Raw genomic sequence first — 21,437 nt, 5'->3', positions numbered from 1 at the left:
AAACATTATGTTTAAACCATACCCTGAAGAAATCAGCGATATTCCCCGGTAAATAATGATTTTATAGCTCTTTTTTATCAAAACCTGTATATTCTGTCAGGCCGCTGCCATTTTTGCCATTTTCAGTAGTCACGTGATGGTCGTGACGTCATCCATGCGTTCACTTTGTAAACACACGAAAACATGGCGGAGTATTTGAGTTCGGACTCGTCAGCCGAGGAAGAAGTTTTGAGCAATATGAAGAGATTGGATGGGGGAATTCAGCCATACAGGTTCGAGCCAAGTAGTCAGAACCGTCAGGAATCCAGGGACAGTGACGATGAGGATGAACAGCACGGTGATCTTGCTGGAGACGATCCCTTTACTCGTGCAATTGATTTCGGGAGGCGAGTAGGAAGACCTGTACATGAATGGTGTACCTAGAACCACGATTTTATGGGGCCGGAAAAACTGGGGGAAAATACCCACTAGCCGGTACTACGCTATATGGAAAGGCCACCAAAAACTGGCCTGGCCTGGACGATAAAGGACGTTTAAACGGGGCTACCCGCTGCAATGGAAATGCGCTATAACATACCTTATTCTTACTCCGAGCACTACTTCTGGTCCTCCGTCGCTTCACACTTGCAGAGGGCGATTTCTCAACTGGCCGAACTGGTCGGTGATGACACCAGAAAGACCGATGGTACTGCATCTCCATTAAGTAATGGTTGTTCAATAAATCCCATGTTATGTTTTATCATACTCTCAGAGTAGTCGTCCGGAAACTTGAAATGTTCGCTGCATACATGCGCCTGTGGATCTTTCGGTTCGGGCCGGCCACATTTCGCTAGCCACTGCCTCCGAACATACTTCCTACGCTTACCTTTTGGCAACAGATGGAACCGAGCATTCCGTGGATTGTTCCTATCAGAATTGTGGCAATGTTTCGCGATACAATGAGGCATATTTGAATAGAGTAACTACAGTAAATAACATGAACATCAACGTGTCCTCGAAACCAAACGCATGGTTTACGTCACGTCCGGTAAAATGGCGCCGCCCACAGTGTTGATGTTATTTCATTTGAATCTTTAGTTTTTAAAAAGTTATAAAATGCTCTAAAAGATGAATCCTGATTGTCTCATCCCTCAAACGCACACACACTGTTTTTGTTTTCTTTTTTGTCTCCATGTATATTTTGTCATTAGTTATATGTAATTAACCTTACTGTCTTCTGTGTATCTGTGACACTGTACTTGTATGCACTTGTCTTGTAACTCCTATACACTACATAATTTATTTTTGTTTTAAGTTAACTCAAATGAACTGAATAAATATAAATTATAATTATACCGTTTTTGTAACATTTTAATTATAGCTTATTTGGTGAATTAATTTAATAATGCATAAAATGTACACTGTAAAACATCACAGCCCCATTTAATTATGTCAAGTTACATTGTCTCTTTAATTCAAAGATCTCTGACACGTTTTTGATTTTGAACTCAGCTTTTCTAGTTTTAGAAGGTTAAACTTACATGTATTCACTGTCTTGACAACTTAAACATTTTGTCACATTGACTCAACTTGCCTTAGCAAGTTATCAGTTGAAAAAATAAAAAGGCAGGAGTGCAGGTTTGAGAGCTACAGGAAAAAACGTATGCTTCCACATTCGAGTTTAAAAAAAACCTCTTTAAACTGAATGCAAGGTTTAAGCATGGATGTAATCAACTAGTATATCCTAAAGATGTCATATTTTAATTTGGACTAAAGTAAAGACACATTTTGATCGAAATGAGAGGACTACTGCCGCTGGCGGAGGAACTCTGTGCACCTGCAGCGGTGATCCAATTGAGGCGGAGTAATACGTTAACCTAGAGTCTGAAACACCGGCTAGGACCGTTACGGTTATGGAGGGCATTTATTTCTGCTGCAAGACAGCAATGGAGGTACGTTTGAATGATTTTAAAACCTGTAATTCTTTGTCTGTTACTACGGTTTGAAAACGGATTGGGGGTGGCGGCGAATAATCGATTAATATTCGCCAGGGCTGTCCAATTTTCGAATTTGATCATGGTCAGTTTCTGGCATCCCTAATAGCAATAGTAACGTTCGGATTTTCGTGTGTCGGATATTCAAACTATTACTTTATAAGTATCATACCAAAATGTCATGAGAGTAACTTAGCTTTTTCGGGAATAGTGCAGTGCGTAATGTACGTAGTGTGTGGGCAAACGAGCAGGTGAGAGAGCGTCCGGAGCCGGTGGGGCGTGGGATAGAGAGAGGGAAAGCAGTAGCTCTTGAGTTTAAATCTAATGTCTGGATCACTTCACAGCAGCAATAAATAAAGACCACAAAAACAACAAACAGTGACATATTTGATCGCTCTGCTGCATGAAACTTGCCACTGCTGTGGTATGATTTGAAGAAATAGGGGGCAACTGCTATTAACAATGTAACCTGAACACTGGAACGTACATTTTATTCACTCCAAGCATAATTGTCCTCATTGTAATTTTTAAAACAATTAGTTTCATCTCTACTGATATGAAAATATAAATGCTCATACCAATATATTTATGGAAGGTCAATATTAAGGTGATTAACGTGCATTTATTTTGTGTTACAGGTGTGAACAGCATGTCCAGTTCATGAAGTGGAAATGTAAGTTTTGTGCGTTCTCCTCCACCTGGCAAGGAAGAATAATTCAGCATTATAAACAGCGTCATGGACATCATTGAAGGTGTTCAGGCCTTATCTGTATTTATGAAGACTAGTTTGAACACATTTCAATCCCAAGCTTTACTTAAAAAACATTTGAAAGTACATGTTAAAGAAGCTTTACTAATGAGGGAATAATAAGGATTCTAGCTTGGATATCATATTTACCTACCCTTGTCTTTTTCCCCCCTGGAGGACACAAACCAGAACAGAAGAACGGCTGCCCCACTCAGTCTTCTAATATTTATTCCAGAGGATTCCTCCAACGTAATCAGGATGTGTGATGTAAGTCACTATATTACTATATATTATACATTTAATTTTCTCTCGCTTAATTTGAGGTTTTGCCATAGCCAATATAATGCTCATTGGTGTATTGTTTAAGTATTACTATTGTTAATTTAGGAATTGCAATAATGGATGAAAAAGTGATGACCTTTGTAGTGGAAATGTTTATCATACCTTATACACTGTATGCTTAAACCAAATGCTTCTCAAAACATTGTCTAAAACACCTATACCATTTCATGAGTTGTGCTGTTCTTTCTACTCTAATGAGGGTTTTTATTCCCAAGCGCTTCAAGGCCACAGAGCTGATTTGGCAGACTATGTTGAGACTACTCCTCTTCACACAAAGTCTCACAAGAACTTCCCTATTCTGAGAACCGTTATACGATCTACAGCGTGTAAATAAGTCAATAAGTGTCTTTGTTATTAGGCTCATGGAGAAACCCTCGATGTGATCCTGAAAGGAATGCAGGTTGGACTGTTGATTGGACATGAAGGCTCTCTGCTTGACTAATTTCCTCTGGAAGATCATCCTCCATGACCTCCGAGATGTGCCCACAGGCTTCGCCATGTTAATGGGGGCAATCTACTGCCTCAACCTCGAGTACCCCCGCACTCAGAAATAAACTGCTGAGATATCACCTCTAAACAAATGACTGTGTCATAGCAACTGGAAGAAGGGAGTTTCTGTTTTGCACTGTTGATCTACACATTGTTCTTGTTTCAGCATTTTTTTGTCTTGTTTTGTTTCTTTGAAAGCAGTAAGTTTGTGTCCTTGTTTCTCCCTATAGTATATTTTAAGTCTCTTTGCAGTTGTTATGCATTTCTGCATCACTTTATATTCATTGTGTCTCTTGGTCGTCACTTTAAGTTAGTTTTGTTGGTCATTATGTCTCTTTGTGGTTATCTTGACCCTTATCATAGTGAGTCTAACATTGGTCATTTGTAAACTCTCTCTGCAGCGCTGACGCTTTGTTGACCCGCGCAGATCTCTTAATCCAGTAACGAGTAAAAGGAAGTCGAACATCAGTCCTCAGTTCCTGTTTTTCAGATGTTTTGAAACATTTCACATGGTTTAATGCAGGGGTTCTCAAAGTTTTGATGAGTGAGGGCCAATTTAGGTACCCAATATTGGATTGAGGGCCGCCCAAGAAAAAACGGAACACAAAATAATTCCAAAACAAATCCTTTCTTTATTGTACTAACCAATTACCGCAACTCGCGAGATGCCTAGTTGCCATGCAACCAGTAGTCTAGCAAACTTTCCACAAGCTGTCATTCATAATTTAGGAATGACAACCCAGGGGGCGCAGTTTTACCATTCTTAAATTCCATTCTAATTCTTAATAGATACAACCATGGAGGATTAAAATATAACGCATGCATTTCAGCGTGTCACATTAACTATCGCGGGCCGCCAGAAACATTTCCGAGGGCCGCCATTGGCCCGCGGGCCGCACTTTGAGAACCCCTGGTTTAATGGAATGACAAAACCAACATAATTAAATAAAAGCAGTTTTATTCCTGTGAATAGCATAGTATAAAACCGTTTTATTTTTGTGTCATTTGGATGAAATCACACCTTATTCGGAGGTAAAAACATTTAGAAACAGGTCAAGGTTATTTATTATGATCATATATTATTATATATATATATATATATATTTTTTTTTTATTATTATTTTTTTTATTAAAGTCTTTGTGTCTCTTTGAAGTCATTTTGTAGTTGTTTTGTGATTAGCTGTAATCCTTTTGTTTGCTTTTCTGTCTGTAGTGACCATAGTTAATATGTTGTCTCTGTATTATTTTCTATTTGTTGTTTATTTCTGTGTTTCTTGCATATCATGTTTTGACATTTTGTGTCTCTTTGTAGTTTATGTTATGTCTTTGTAGTTTATTTTGTGTCTCTGTAGTCATTTTTATGTAGATCCTTTGGGTCATTTGTCTTTCTGCGGTTATATGTTCCCTTATTATAGTGGTTGAGTCTTTTTTCAGCAGTTTTTTTATCTAACTGTGGTAATTTGTCGCCATTTTACGTTTATTTATTTTCTCATTTTGTCTCTTTTTAGTAATTTTAAGTAGCTTTTTTTGTCATTTTATCTCTTTGTGGTTATCTTGACCCTTATCATAGTGGCTGTGCTTAATCTGATTTTGGACTTTTTTGAACCCTCTACATTTTGTTGACACATGCAGATTTCACAAACTCATTCCAGTAATAGGAAGTCTCAAATTTCCCTATTTTATTGTTTTGCAGATGTCAGGATAATTTCTAGTATTTAAGCGATGGTTTTCCTCCTGTTCTCCGCCACGGCTCTCCTTCCGCTGCAGGTTCCTAGAAACTCTTTTATCTTTTTTACCTTTAATCCTCTTTTCATCATCCTCACCATGAAGACACTGGTTGTGTTTGTATTTTGTTGTTCCTCCATGGCCTTGGCTGGAGCTGCTGGTGAGTATTATAATTTATATATAACTTATTCTTAATATATTGTCAACAATAAGCCAATAACTACAGTTTAAATCTGTCTAGTTCTTTCAGAGGCAGCACCGGAGGAAGGCGAATTAGGTGAGGAGACTTTGGATTTATTTCTTGTTTAACAAAACCATTAGTTGAATAACACAAAAAGAAATGCAGTTTTTTTATTGTATTATCAGGATTCTATTTTTATTTTTCAATTGGGTTTTCATTATTTTAAGTTGTGTATTAATTCATATAATTTTGTGTGCATTATTCTTCTTCCTATTATTATTATTATTATTATTGTATGCTTTTTTATTTTATATTTGTTATGTTGTGTAATATTACGGAGCCCCTAAAGGACAACAACAAAAAAAAGAGAGAAAAAAAAAGTCGGGATAACGGGTTAGTAAACTATGCCGTTGTCCCGACTTTTTTTTTTTGATAAAAAAATGCTGATACCGCTGCGCCATAGAGGAAGTGGAGCACACAGGAGACTACCATTTCATTGCAGACTTTTATGTTTACGTGGGGAAATTACAGTGCATACATTATTTGAGATATATTTCGAACTCAGACTTAATTTTAAGGACATTTCAGCCAGGGGTGTGTGGTTAAATGGTAGCAGCCTGCGGTCACTCTAACGGCAACTGTCAACGGGGGGAGCCTAGCTGCGGGGAAACGGTGGACCTCTGTCGCCTGTCAGCGCAACTGAAATGATGCCGTTTAAAAGCATAAAAAATAAAGGGCGGTGCCGGCCGTCAGCGAACCGAGCCGGCCGTGTACGGCCCGCTGACGACTGGCCGTTCTGTGATTCTCCAGAACACACAGATGGCCAGTCGGCCCTTGCACACATCTCTACACACCGGGCCTGGCGGCAAAAGGGGGCATTGCCCCCTCAGTTGTCTTATTTGCCCCCTCACTTTGAGCATCATTCATCCATCGAAAAGTAAAATAAATGTCACAATTATTAAATAACTTTAAATAATTATTTCCCCCAACACACGTTACTATATCTAGATCAGATTTTTGGGCAGGCAGTCAAGCAACGTGTAAAAAAGCCTGAACCCCAAGTGAGCTTGTTAATTAATGTTAGCGTGTGCTTAGCTGTAAACACAGTCGGATGGGGGACCAAAACGTCCCCGTTTTCCGGTGGCCGGTACCCGGTTGAAACTCCCGAAATTTGTTCCCGTTTTTGAATGTGCTTTAAAAAACATAGAGCAAGGTGAAACAAAATGTTACATGCACACGAGAAACTATCCTGTTATTCCAACTTTTTTCTTTCTCTCTCTTTCTTTCTTTTTTTTTCATGTCCCTTTAGGGGCTCCGTATAATATTAACTTTTATTATTTATTTAAACTTATTTTAAGTTATATGATACTGTGTTATATAATTATATTTCATCATGTATTATATTATTTTCTTATATCATTTTGTGTGCATTATCATTATTATTTGTATTATATTTAATTATTATGAATATATTGTCAGTCAATAATAAGCCAATAACCACAGTTTCAATCTGTCTAGTTCTTTCAGAGGCAGCGCCGGTGGAAGACGAATTAGGTGAGTAGACTTTTGTTTTTTTCTTGCTTAAAAAAGTTTAATTTAACTAAAAAACTAAGGACAATAATAAGGAAACAAATATGGTTACATTTTATTTTATTATCAAAATTCTATTTAAAAAATATTGAATTATGTTGTATTGTTTTTATTTTAAAGTGTGCTTTAATAACTTATGCTATTTTATTATTTATGTTAATAGTTTTTTTTATGGGCCTATAAGGATATTTTTTTGTTTTATGTTATGCTTTTTCTTCTATAAAGTGTTATTTGTATATGTATGTTATTTAATTTATATTTAATGTTATATCATGTTATGTTACAGTGTGCTATATTAACCTAAGCTGTTTTATTTCATATTGCATTTTGATTTATTGTTAATTTTCTCTTTTTGCTTCCAGCTGAGAGTCCCAGCTCCAATGCTTGCCCTGGAGACTGGACGGAGTTTGATGGCCGCTGTTTTCAGTACGTTCCCAAAGAGCTGAGCTGGGCCAAAGCTGAGGTCAGTGAGAAAAACATCTCCACATATAAACATTACGATGATTTCTAAAGTAAAACATTTCAATATAAAGGAACTACAGCACGGTCACATGACTTCACGTCACCACCGCTAAGCTAAAGGTGGCTAATGTTGGGCTATAAAGGAACTACAGCACGGTCAAATGACTTCACGTCACCACCGCTAAGCTAAAGGAGGCTAATGTTGGGCTATAAAGGAACTACAGCGAGGTCACATGACTTCACGTCACCACCGCTAAGCTAAAGGAGGCTAATGTTGGGCTATAAAGGATCTACAGCACGGTCACATGACTTCACGTCACCACCGCTAAGCTAAAGGTGGCTAATGTTGGGCTATAAAGGAACTACAGCACGGTCACATGACTTCACGTCACCACCGCTAAGCTAAAGGCGGCTAATGTTGGGCGTGATGACGTTTAGTCGTCTCATTTTGAAAAACAAATACTGACTTATTTATGTCCTTCAAGGTACAGTTATTATATGGTGCTTTTATTTTTGAAAAACAAGCCCTATCTTAAGCTTCCTGTAACTATACAGTTACTATATATATTTTTTAAATAAGGCTAATCCTGTGCTTCCTATTAGGATACAATTACTATTAAGTTACTTTATTTTGAAAATAAAGCCTTGTCTGATGCTTTCTGTAAGGGTACAGTTACTAAATTAGGCTTTCATTCTGTTTCCGTCCTGGTTCTCTGTGACTGTTCTTAAGTACACCTTTTAGTTACTTGTACTTTACACAAGTTCTTCTTTCACACCTGCTTCCTGTTGATGTCCTGCAGAAAAACTGCCACTCCATGGATGCACACCTGGCTTCTGTTCACAGCACGGCAGAACACAACGAGATCCAGAAGATAATCATCGACGCCTCGCAGAAGCTGAAGGAAACCTGGATCGGAGGCTCGGACGCACATGAGGTATTTTATAATATTTACTCAAATACTGCATTTAGGTGTTACTCTATAGGTACTCAACTTGAGTATTTTAAACCTGTGCTACTTATTTTGAATAGCGAGCAGAAAAGCATTAATTTTCTGTCTTATTTTTTTTTTTAAATGTCGCATTAAATACACTTTTTCTGCATGTGGACGAGTGGTTCTGGTCTGATGGGTCACAGAAAGAATAGCGAGCAGTAAAGCATTAATTGTCTGTCTTATTTCACAGTTTTTTTGACGATATGTCGCATTAAAAATAAAATACTAAATGTTTCTCAGGTGGGTGAGTGGTTCTGGTCCGATGGCTCACATTTCGACTACAACGACTGGTGTGCCGGAGAGCCCAGTGTACAGGAAGCCCAGAGGTGCCTGCAAATCAATTATACAGGTAAAATAATATTCTTCATTTAAGTAATAATGCCAACTAATTGGGCTTTTATTTTGAAAAAGTAAGCCAAATCCTGAGCTTCCTGTAAGGGTACAGTTTCTCCTTTAGGCTTTTATCTTGAAAAACAAGCTTTACCTGACGATTCCTGTAAGTATACTGTTACTTTGTGGGGCTTTTATTTTAAAATCAAGCCTCATCCAAAACTTCCTGTTAGTAAACACTTAGCTTTTGGGGCTTTTATTTTGAAAAACAAGCAATATCAAAAGCTTTCTGTAAGTAAACAGTTAGTTTCTGGAGCTTTTATTTTTTAAATCAAGCCTCATCCAAAACTTCCTGTTGGTAAGCACTTAGCTTTTGGGTTTGTTATTTTGAATAAGAAGCAATATCAAAAGCTTCCTGTAAGTAACAGTTCTTTTCTGTGGCTTTTATTTTTGAAAAAAAACATTATCCAAAGCTTCCTGTAAGTAAACAGTTATTTTCTTGGGCTTTTATTTTGAATCATAACAACTTTTTCATATAATTTCAATAAGTTCTGTATGATACTCATTAAAAAAACGGACTTTCTGAGTGCATGACTTTTACTTGTAATGGAGCATTTTGACAGTTTATTATTGCTGTTTTCACTTTAGTAACAGGTCTTCTTTCACATAGTGTGTATTTTGTTTGTTTTTTGCAGAGGATAAGTGCTGGGATAACATCGAGTGCTCCACCGAGCGTCCGTCCGTCTGTGTCAAAGACGCAGAAGATTTCCGAGATGTGTTTGTTTGCGTGCATGCGTGTGTCCAAAATATCTAATTTTACATATTTTCTTTGACTATTGCTGTTACACAGAGGCATGAAGGCTTATTCGTGTACGAATAAAAGGCTTAAGCATTACAACAACAAAAAAGCTGGTGTCCATCCATCCATCCATCTTCTTCCGCTTATCCGTGGTCGGGTCGCGGGGGTAGCAGTTCCAGCAGAGAGCCCCAAACTTTCCTTTCCCTGGCGACATCAACCAGCTCTGACTGGGGGATCCCAAGGCGCTCCCAGGCCAGCGAAGAGATATAATCCCTCCACCTGGTCCTAGGTCTACCCCTTGGTCTCTTCCCAGCTGGACGTGCCTGGAACACCTCCCTAGGGAGGCGCCCAGGTGGCATCCTAACTAGGTGCCCGAACCACCTCAACTGGCTCCTTTCGACGCGAAGGAGGAGCGGCTCAACTCCGAGTCCCTCCCTGATGACCGAACTTCTCACCTTATCCCTAAGGGAGACACCAGCCACCCTGCGGAGAAAACCCATCTCGGCCGCTTGTATCCGCGATCTCGTTCTTTCGGTCATGACCCATCCTTCATGACCATAGGTGAGGGTAGGAACGAAAATGGCCCGGTAGACAGAGAGCTTTGCCTTCTGGCTCAGCTCCCTTTTCGTCACAACGGTGCGGTAAAGCGACTGCAGTACCGCTCCCGCTGCTCCGATTCTCCGGCCCATCTCACGCTCCATTGTTCCCTCACTCGAGAACAAGACCCCGAGATACTTGAACTCCTTCACTTGGGGTAAGGACTCATTCCCTACTTGAAGTGGACAGTCCATCGGTTTCCTGCTGAGAACCATGGCCTCAGATTTGGAGGTGCTGATCCTCATCCCAGCCGCTTCACACTCGGTTGCGAACCGATCCAGTGAGTGCTGAAGGTCGCAGACCGATGAAGCCATTAGAACCACATCATCTGCAAAAAGCAGTGGTGCAATCCTTAGTCCACCGAACTGCAGACCCCCTCCCCCACGACTACGCCTCGAAATCCGATCCATGTATATTACAAACAGGATTGGTGACAAAGCGCAGCCCTGGCGGAGGCCAACCCTCACCGGAAATGGGTCCGACTTACTGCCGAGGACCCGGACACAGCTCTCGCTTTGGGAGTACAGAGATTGGATGGCCCTGAGTAGAGACCCCCTCACCCCATACTCCCGCAGCACCTCCCACAGTAACTCCCTGGGAACTCGGTCATACGCCTTCTCCAAGTCTACAAAACACATGTAGACCGGATAAGCGTATTCCCAGGCCCCCTCCAGGATCCTTGCGAGAGTAAAAAGCTGATCCGTCGTTCCACGACCAGGACGGAATCCGCATTGTTCCTCCTCAATCTGAGGTTCGACAATCGGCCTGACCCTCCTTTCGAGTACCTTAGAGTAAACTTTCCCGGGGAGGCTGAGTAGTGTGATGCCTCTGTAATTGGCACACACCCTCTGATCCCCCTTTTTAAAAAGGGGGACCACCACCCCGGTCTGCCACTCCTTCGGTACCGTTTCCGACTTCCACGCAACGTTGATGAGACGTGTCAACCATGACAGTCCCTCAACACCCAGAGCCTTCAGCATTTCCGGGCGGATCTCATCCACCCCCGGGGCTTTGCCACTGTGGAGTTGTTTGACGACCTCAGTGACCTCCCCCCGGGAGATTGGTGTTGATCCCCCGTCATACTCCAGCTCTGCCTCTAACATAGAGGGCGGAGTTGTCGGGTTCAGGAGTTCCTCAAAGTGTTCCTTCCAACGCCCTAACACTCCATCAGTTGAGGTCAACAACGTCCCATCCTTACTGTACACAGCTTGGATGGTTCCCTGCTTCCCCCTCCTGAGGTGTCGGACAGTTTTCCAGAACAACTTTTGTGCCGCCCGAAAGTCCTTCTCCATGTCTTCTCCGAACTTCTCCCACACCCGCTGCTTTGCCTCGGCCACGGATGAGGCTGCTGCCCTTCGGGCCTGTCGGTACCTTGCAACTGCCTCGGGAGTCCCCCGGGATAACAAATCCCTGAAGGCCTCCTTCTTCAGTCGGACGGCTTCCCTGACCACCGGTGTCCACCAGGAGGTTCGAGGGTTACCGCCCCTTGAGGCACCTAGGACCTTGAGACCACAGCTCCCCGCCGCGGCTTCGGCAATAGAGGCTTTGAACACCGACCACTCTGGTTCAATGTCCCCAACCTCCACAGGAATGCCCGAAAAGCTCCGCCGGAGGTGTGAGTTGAAGGCCTCCTGAACTTGGGCCTCCTCCAGACGTTCCCAGTTCACCCGAACTACACGTTTGGGCTTACCAGGTCTATCCAGAGGCTTCCCCCGCCACTCGACCCAACTCACCACCAGATGGTGATCAGTTGACAACTCCGCCCCTCTCTTTACCCGAGTGTCCAAAACATACGGCCTCAGGTCCGATGATACGATAACGAAATCGATCATGGACCTTCTGCCTAGGGTGCTCTGGTACCACGTACACTTATGAGCATCCTTATGTTCGAACATGGTGTTTGTTATGGCCAATCCATGACTAGCACAGAAGTCCAGTAACAAACCACCACTCCGGTTCAGATCAGGGGGGCCGTTCCTCCCAATCACGCCCCTCCAAGTGTCTCCATCATTGCCCACATGTGCGTTGAAGTCTCCCAGCAAGATTAAAGAGTCCCCTTCAGGAGCCCCATACAGGACTCTTTCCAGGGTCTCCAAGAAGGCCGTATACTCTGAACTGCTGTTGGGTGCATAAGCACACACAACAGTCAGAGTTTTCCCCCCCATAACCCGCAGGCGTAGGGAGGCGACCCTCTCGTCCACTGGGGTAAACTCCAACAACGAAGCACCTAACCGGGGACTTGTGAGTATCCCCACACCCGCCCGGCGCCTCACACCTTGAGCAACTCCGGAGAAGAATAGAGTCCAACCCCTATCCAGAAGTAAGGTTCCAGAGCCGACGCTGTGCGTAGAGGTGAGCCCAACCAGATCCAACTGGTAACGCTCCACCTCCCGCACAAGCTCCGGCTCCTTCCCCCCCAGAGAGGTGACGTTCCACGTCCCCAAAGCTGGTGTGTCATAACTATTTGAAAAATGTTCACTGTTACTCTGAATATTATTATTATTATTATTATTATTATTACTGTATTTGTATCATTGTCATACAAGAAGTATACCATTTATTATAGATGTAGGAAACTTTAATTTATTTCAGTCACATGACTTCCTTTCGGCAACTGCTGATGGTTCAAGGTCAGCGAGTCATGTAACGTTCAAGAACATCACAACAAAATTGGATATTACACTATCTAATCAAACTAAGAAAATGTAAAGGAAACGTTTGAGGGTTAGTTAGTTTATTTGAACAGCACATTTTAAGACAGAAAGGCAATTCAAAGTGCTTAAGGGCAATGATAATGCACAGTTACATCGAATGTGTGTGATTTATAATAAAATGAATTACAAATAATAAGCATCAGTGTTCGTTATTCAAAACTGAGGGCATTACGAATAGAAAACAAACTAAAACAACAAGAGGTCACTTCGGAATCGAGGTGTTTGGAAATGTGTAAAATGTTTGGGCTTTTTTGTATAAGTTCATGTCATTGAGAAAAGCTGAGAAAGCAACATCTGTGTATGACATTTTTCTCAGTGCAAAAATCCCAGCCCCCCTGAACGCACCGCAGCGAAACCGAAAGTTAAATGTTTTCTCGGCAGCTGCTCCATTAACTGGGTTTAAAAACAGCGGACGGAGGTGTTTTTTTACTGGAATCTTTTCACCTTTCTTTGAGCAGAAAATACACATCCAACCCGCGAGACTTAGAGATGGGTCCGCGTGCTCTGCTGCTGGCTACTGTGGTGTTTTGTTCAGGTAAAAGTTTCAAGTTATAGTCGCCATTTTGACCACTTGTGTTTTGGAGGATGCTGAATCAATTTCTGACATTTTCAGGATAAAAAATGTCAGTTTTAACCAGATAGTAGCCATATTTGTAGTCCCGGTGAGCTAATTTGGACTACTATGAGCGGAGATTGGATATAGTAGTCACCACATACAGAGCATTTGGTACAACTAGTTCCTGAACAGTGTCCTTCATATGCTGATATACAAGAGAGGGAGTTACACAGTCACAAGATGGAGGAATAGAAAGCAGTATTCAATGTTTAGTTCAGATTAGCTCCACGTCAGAAATGAGCATGCTTGTCATATGTCTATCTCCATAGAGGCTGAATCATCATGTTAATCACATAGCTATCATATGCCTAAAACAGTTCTCATGCTCTTCTAGGTAATCACACATCCTGTCGTGTACACAGCTACAGTTGGGATACCTTTGTTATCATGTGTACTCTGGTGTTGGAAGAGTACGTTCAGTATTTTCCCACCATACATCTTTTAAGTATTTAGTTTTGTGTTTTCCCAGCAGAGTCCTCGGTCCATGGCTCTCCAGAGAAGGTTTGCGTCTCTGCCGGCGGCGTCGTTATTCTTCCTTGCAGTTTCCCTCTCAACGATGTCTTCCGTACATTGGAGTGGTCCAAGACAGACCTGAAGAAAGTGATCGTCTTTCTGTTCCGAGACAACCGCGAGGATCTCGTAGAGCAGAGCCCGCTCTACGTTTCCCGGACGAACCTCTCTGTGGAAGATCTGAAGAGTGGAAACGCCTCGCTGAGGATCTCCAACATTCAAGCTGCGGATGCAGGAACGTATCAATGCATGAGGATGTGGAAGAAAGGCCAAGAAAATATTACAGAAGTGGAGCTTTTTGTTGGTACGTTCAGTCTACCTATCAGGGTTCATTTGGCAGAGATGTCAAAAGTACACACATTTACTCAAGTAGAAGTACAGATACTCGTGTTTAAAAATACTCTGGTGAAAGTAGAAGTACTCAATCAATCAATGTTTATTTATATAGCCCAATATCACAAATGTTACATTTGTCTCAGTGGACTTTACAGTTTGTACAAAATATCAGTATGACAATACGACACCCTCTGTCCTTAGACCCTCACATCGTACAAGGAAAAACTTCCGGAGAAAACCCACAGTTTAAAGGGAAAAATGGGAGAAACCTCAGGGAGAGCAACAGAGGAGGGATCCCTCTCCCAGGACGGACAGACGTGCAATAGATGCCGTGTGACTAAACTTCTTTACTCAAGTCAAAGTAAAGAGGCTTTGAAATGTACTTCAGTAAAAAGTACCCATAACTCCCAGCTGTTTTAAAGAGTACCTGACCTCCCTTTATATTAATAGAACAATAATTTCATTGTTAGCTAATGAATGTTTCCATGCTGAACAACGGCAACATGACAACGTTTCCATTGGTCCCTCTTCTTTAGAGAAGACCAGGAAATGATGGATACACGGATCGTGTTCAAATCAATAGACACGCAATGACTCTAAAGAATAATGATCACGCACCAAACACACATTCAGACTAAAGGAACCAGCTGTTTGGAAAATGAGAGAAGTAGAAAGTACAGGTATTTGTGTTCAACATGTAAGAAGTAGAAAGTACAGGTATTTGAGTTCAACATGTGAGAAGTAGAAAGTACAGGTATTTGTGTTCAACATGTAAGAAGTAGAAAGTCATCTGAAAAATAAGTCGTGGAGTAAAGTACTGGTACCAGAAAAAAAAGTACAGTAACAAAGTATTTGTACTCCACTATTTCCCACCTCTGGTATTTGGACTAGTAGTAGTGAGGCGTGTGGTGCAGTGGGTTGTCCCTTGGTGTTCAGATCAGGGGGTCATAGGTTGAAACCCCACTGCAGTCAGCATGTCGTTGTGTCCCTGAGACACTTCACCCCAAATTGCTCCTGTGGGGATTGCCCACAGTACTGAGTATGTTAGTCGCTTTGGATAAAAGCGTCTAACAAGTGACATGTGATGTAGTACAATACCCCAAAAAGTATGATACTGTACAAACTTAAAGGTGGGGTAGGTAAGTTTGAGAAACCGGCTCGAGATACACTTGTTATATTCCATGGAATGCTCTTAACATCCCGATATCAATGAATATCTTAAGTGCTTTGACAAAAAATCCATTAAAACATGTCATCTGTTGAAGCCGTGGCGCTGTAAAAAGCACGACCAATCATCTGAGCCGGCTAAAGTAACTGGATGGCCTACCTGCCTGTCAGCCTTCCATCTGTGCACAAACTCATCTCGTGCCCTCATTGGTCATGTGCACGTACGTGTGTGTTGGAGGAGGGGCTCTGTGAGGAAGTGGCAGATTTTTTCCGGCTGTGTATTTTCAAATTCTTGCGCACTCGAGCTGGTTTCTCCAAAATTACATACCCCACCTTTTAAGCAGTATGAAATTTATACAAAAAAATATTATTGACTTACAAATTATATATAAACAAATGTTATATCTAATTACACATCAGAAAAGGGGAATACGTTTACACTTATGTAATCCCACCCCTTCTCCCAAAAGCTTAATTATTTAAAAAATAAAATGGTTTTCTTTTATCAAAATGTACATCTAAATGTATGTCTTCATACAATATACATTTACAATTATAAATAATAATTGTTTTCTTCCTGATCCTGATCCCCAAATCTCCGTCATTCCTCTGAAAGTTGGAGGTTTTACTCTCGAATGTGAGGCGACAACCGTGGGGTCGGATGCGGAAATCACCTTTCTCGATGAAAACGGAAAAAACCTTTCTGCCGATGACCCAAAAAAAAATGTCTCCAGAGGATGTTACACCGTGCAACGAGTGACTCTGCAGGAAGCCGCCAGCAGGTCCAAATGTTCAATAAACATTTTTTTATATTGTGCTCGAGCAGGGGCCACATACAGACAAATCTGATCTCAACAGTTACAAAAAGTATACAAACAATAATAAATACAGTGTGATACTATTATTGTATAAATAATATTAATAAAACAAATATATAATAATAATAATAAATAGGAATGACAATAATGAATAATAACACAATATATTATAATTATAAAATGATTATTATAATACCATAATAATGTAAGAATACATTAATAATAACTGGTAATAATATCAATAATAATTGTAATTGCATCCTATATTAAACTATATTCAATAAAACATTAAATGTCCTTTCTTAATATATATATATAAAATATATCTAATTTAGTGCAAATGTCCAGTATAAATTAGAATGTGGGGATAAAACAGGGGCCACAGACAGCCATTCTGATCTCAAGGGGGCGGGGCAAGTAACATCTTAACCTGTAAATAACAACTACTCCCTTTTTTGTTTTAGTGCAAGGATGCAATGTTCACATTTAATTAACTCTCTTCATCTTATTAAAGGGACAACCGGAAATACTTAAGTGTATTTTCAACAACAATAAGCCTCAGTTAATCTTTTACACATGTGCTTACAGAGTATCAGAAACATCTAGTCTCTATGGGCTCAGAACGGTCTCATAATACACACATGCTCACAGAACATCATACCCTCGTGGGGGCGCGCTCATGTGATTGGCTTAGAATGGCTATAGATAGAAAAAATATATGTGCATTGAAAAACACAAGTGTGGATCCTTCTGTGTGCATGTGTGTATTATGAGACTGTTCTGAGCCCATAAGTATCCGGTATCTGGAACTGAACACTATACAGTATTTTACTCTATGATCAAATCTACTGGTCAAGATCTAGAAAATATTTGACATTACTTTCCACATCTGTGTAGTAATCCTGAGCAGCAGCATACAAACTGAAGTGCAATACAATCCCCCCAATGTATAACATGTACACAAAAAATACATAAACTCTCACGTTAGACACGTTTGTGTTGACGGGGACATGCCTGCATTTGCATTTCTGAACAACAAATGTATTTGTATCACAGGGTCACCTGCAGAGTTCAGCGGGCGGACACCAACGAGACCAGAGAGACGAAGATTCAACTTCCAGGTAAACTAATACTGCTCACCTGTACCTCGTCAATCAAATCAACCATATTCATTATATCATAATATCACTTAGTGTCAATCCTCTGTGTGTGATACAAACAGGGAGATCCAAATGCTGTTTCTCAACATCCCAAATAATACAAATATATAAGAATATATTCATATTCATACATACCAGGGTTTCCGCTAGGATTTGTTCTTGCCGGTCAAGTGTCCGGAAATAATTTATTTTACCGGACGTATTCTAAACTTACCGGTCATGTTTCAATAATAATACGATTAATAAGAATTGTGTAGCAGAGTTTCCGTTTGCAGGTAATTACCGGACTATGACCGGTAATATGCTGATGTTTAAAACTCAGTTAATGGGGCTCATTTTTCGCTTCAGTTTATAATCGTAAAAGATCGAAAAGTTGAGATTCAATTTTCAATAAATGATTTGCTTCAACAAACAACATCATTATTACATTCAAACAAACTACTTGTAGATGAAGTCCATTATTCAAAAGTTTACATTAACTTTAGAAAATAACACGGGAGAAATAAACGGAGCCTCTCTCTCTTTCAATTCAATATGCTTTATTGGCATGAATGTCAGCAGAACAATATTGCCAAAGCGTCAAGAATAATACAATTCAATAGTGATATCGTAATAAAATTAAATACAATTCATTCATTAAACTATTTACAACAATATATTATTAAAACCGCAGGTATGAAATGTAAAAAGAAAGAAAAGAAAGACGTATGAAGTAGAGGAGTATCAGAGTGAGCTGTGAGGAGAGGAATGGCTGTTATATGTTGTTGTTGTTGTTGTTGTTGTTGTTGTTGTTGTTGTTGTTGTTGTCTCTTAGGCTGTGACACATATTTCGCTGCTTCTCTGCTGCTGGCACTATTTTCTCCAAGTACATGTTGCATTTTATTCTGATCCGACAGTGATTCAACATCTTGGAGTTTACATGTTATCTTTGTTAGTACTTAGAACTTTGTTCTAAGTTTCTCTCTCTCTCTCTCTCTCTCTCTCTCTCTCTCTCTCTCTCTGATAATGATTACCGGCTAACGGAAACTCTGATACATACGTCATATAATAAAATATATCAATTCAATATATTATATTGTAAAATATAATGCACAGGTACATGTCCAATTATTTCCCCTATTAGCATAACATAAAGCCTCATTTGCATATTTAAACATAATATATCAGAAAACTTGTAATATAAAAAAGAATTGTGTTAATGTCAGTGATGAAGTGAGGGAGTTTCATGGTGATATCTGTTAGTTAATTGTCTTACCGTATTCCCCTGCAGCGTGTACGATATACGATACAGATCTTTAAAGGCTGTTTTCTCTCCTCTAGTTTACACTTCAGTCGTACTAACACGCACACAGCTCTGTTAGTTATTGGAGTCATGTTTTAGGGTGTATACTTTATAGAATATGTAAAATAATGTCCTAATGTCAGCACCATGTTTGTTTGTGTTTCAGTGGAGGAGCCAAAGTCCTGTTCTCTCACCGCTTTGTACACTGTGGTTGTCACTGTATTAGTGACTGTAGTTGTCACTGTATTAGTGGCTGTGTTTGTGTTGAGATGTAGATCAGCTTTGGTCGACTCACTGTGGAGGAAATGTTGCAAAACTGGTAAGTCCCTAACACTCAGACACTCACTCTGCAAGAAGAAAAGTCCAAATGTGGGGCAAAATATTGGTATTAAAAGTGCTTTCTGCGACAAAATCCACGGTAAAAACCATAACACATATCCACAACTTCAACATATTCCCGATAAAACAAATGTCATCACATTGAGACTGAATAAATAACAACATTCAATCCAACTTAAAATAAAAGTAACAGGGTGAAGCTAAAAAATATTGATTAAGCTTTTAATGTGAAAAAGGTGCAGGAAAGACGGTAATATAAGTGGACCAAAAGAAGAGGATCTTTCTTTCAAAGACTCAAAGGTTTTATTGTCATATGCACATAAGCTACAGTGTAGAAATGGCATGGAAATTCTTCTGACCTGAGCTCCTCCAACGAAACATATAATAAAATACAAATAAAAAATAGTGCAAGAAGTCTTTATACACGTAAATAGAATATGATATACAAGAACAGAATGTGAAATTAAGTATTGTACATTAAGACAACATTAAATAAGGTTTATTACGGTGATAACTATTAAGATACATATATAAATTGTAGGATGACAAACAGATTAATGTTTATCGTGGCACTTCGTGAGTTCAGGTATTTAGCAGTCGTATGGCTTGTGGGATGAAACTGTCCCTGAGTCTGGTGGTTTTAATCCTGATGCTGCGGTACCGCCTGCCAGACGGAGCAGTTTTATTTATTGTATTTAAGGGGTTAAATGAAATACTCATTCTGTATACTTAGATATTTCTGTAGTCCTGCAGAAAGAACAATCCGAGCCAAACTCATGTACTAACGGTTCATTTTGTGTCATCCCGCAGAGCAAATGTCAACATTGACTGGAGTGTCCTCGGGGGAAAGTGCTTGTGACATCAGGACAACGCGGAAAATGAGACCATTGAGAAACTACAAACAGAAGTGGCAGCCCAGTCGGAGTGTAATCAGGATAAAGAAACAAGCTGCAAACTAAATAAGGACATTGCTAAGCTGGCCCCTGATGAGATGAATCAGCAGGATGACGAGTCCTCCCATTTACTATCCCCTCCTAAATCCACTTCTCTGCACAAACGTTTGCCACGGAATTCCAGTGAGAGCATCGCGTAAGTAAATCGACCTAAAAGCCTAAGACTAAGCAGTAAAGTTTTTCGGATTTGGACAATTTTGGAGTGGATTTGAGGAGTCATTGAATCCATTTTTGAAATGTTCCGCATAAAAAATGGCAGTTTAACCAGACAGAGGCCATATTTGCACTCTGGATCATTTGGATTAGACAGTGTTTATTTATTTGAAAAAAAATGGTCCACAGTAGAGGTTATCATTTTCGTCTTGACCTCTCTATATCCAATGGCTGCTACATTGCTTATGGTAGTCCAAATAAGCCCACCGTGACTACAAATATGGCCACTTTCTGGTTAAAACTGCAATTTTTTAACCTGATAAAATTGAAAAAACAATGTCTACGCATTGGTAAACTTCTTGGTGGTCAGTTTAGTCTTGGTTCTCTCTTTTTAAAAGTCTCTATTGCAGGTACTTTTGTCAATTGATACATCCAACCTATAATATATTGTATAATATCCACAAACTCATCACCAGGGAGGCGTGTGGTACAGTGGGTTGTGAGTTGGTATTCGGATCAGGAGGTCACAGGTTCAAACCCCGCTGCAGTCAGCATGTCGTTGTGTCCCTGGGACGCTTCACCCCAAATTGCTCCTGTGGGGATTGCCCACAGTATTGAGTATGTAAGTCGCTTTGGATAAAAGTGTCTAACAAGTAACATGTAATGTAATGTAACATACAGTTGCATAATCAGAGTTTTAAACGTGGATTAGTTCTGAATTCAAGCTCTAGGTTAGGTCGAGGAAACTTTACGTAACTAAGCGTAAGTTAACTTGAATTTTAAATGTATTTGACCAATGCATCCTCCTGTTTCCGGACGTAACATGTTTGAGGCAAGTTCATTACAATGTTATTAGCATAATTCCAATTTTTGAGGTAGTTTTGTTAGAGAGCCAAAAGCTAGCTGCTTCCAGTCTTCATGCTAAGCTAACATCATGCTAACCAAGCTACATGTCTAACCTACAGAGCCAAGTTACAATGTTTTGATCTATCATTGCAAGAGCATTTTATACATATATTCTCCTACTAATTGCTCATTTTATGAAATGTGATGCTGTTTCTTTAGCATTTGACTGCTAATGCTAATTCTTCTGCACGTCTTTCAAAGTGATTTTTATTAACGTATGACTGAATGAAACAAAACAGAAAGCTGATTACATCT

At 40.1% G+C, this 21,437-nt stretch overlaps 2 protein-coding genes across 5 annotated transcripts in view; both read left to right on the top strand.

The window, feature by feature from the left end:
- The first annotated feature begins 4,340 nt into the window (after positions 1 to 4,340).
- The window catches only part of LOC117550353 (ladderlectin-like), a 31,886-nt gene continuing 14,789 nt past the window's right edge, over positions 4,341 to 21,437 (top strand). Inside the window, exons 1-7 of one of the 3 annotated variants that reach the window (XM_034222770.1) lie at positions 4,341 to 5,437; positions 5,519 to 5,554; positions 6,977 to 7,012; positions 7,411 to 7,511; positions 8,311 to 8,445; positions 8,743 to 8,851; positions 9,528 to 9,638. In XM_034222770.1, coding sequence (XP_034078661.1) covers positions 5,275 to 5,437; positions 5,519 to 5,554; positions 6,977 to 7,012; positions 7,411 to 7,511; positions 8,311 to 8,445; positions 8,743 to 8,851; positions 9,528 to 9,638 — 691 coding nt within the window. In that variant the 5' untranslated portion in view covers positions 4,341 to 5,274. Of the gene's footprint in view, positions 5,438 to 5,518; positions 5,555 to 6,976; positions 7,013 to 7,410; positions 7,512 to 8,310; positions 8,446 to 8,742; positions 8,852 to 9,527; positions 9,741 to 21,437 lie in introns of those variants that run through there. The other 2 variants (XM_034222771.1, XM_034222769.1) reach the window with 2 other exon arrangements.
- LOC117550350 (V-set domain containing T-cell activation inhibitor 1-like) lies at positions 12,447 to 20,455 on the top strand. Of its 2 annotated transcripts, none has more exons than XM_034222761.1 (6): positions 12,447 to 13,477; positions 14,028 to 14,372; positions 16,188 to 16,353; positions 17,446 to 17,510; positions 18,998 to 19,150; positions 19,981 to 20,455. In XM_034222761.1, the coding sequence occupies exons 1-6, from the start codon at positions 13,432 to 13,434 to the stop codon at positions 20,127 to 20,129; spliced, it is 924 nt and encodes a 307-aa protein (XP_034078652.1). In that variant the 5' UTR covers positions 12,447 to 13,431; the 3' UTR covers positions 20,130 to 20,455. The 2 variants fall into 2 exon arrangements, with proteins under 2 accessions (XP_034078652.1, XP_034078653.1); XM_034222762.1 differs by having other exon boundaries at positions 12,453 to 13,477; positions 14,031 to 14,372.

Source organism: Gymnodraco acuticeps, unplaced genomic scaffold (assembly GCF_902827175.1).
Source record: "Gymnodraco acuticeps unplaced genomic scaffold, fGymAcu1.1, whole genome shotgun sequence".
In the NCBI taxonomy this organism is placed as follows: Eukaryota; Metazoa; Chordata; class Actinopteri; order Perciformes; family Bathydraconidae; genus Gymnodraco; species Gymnodraco acuticeps.
The sequence above is the reverse complement of the archived record's forward strand: the minus strand, read 5'-3'. Positions and strand labels throughout refer to the sequence as shown.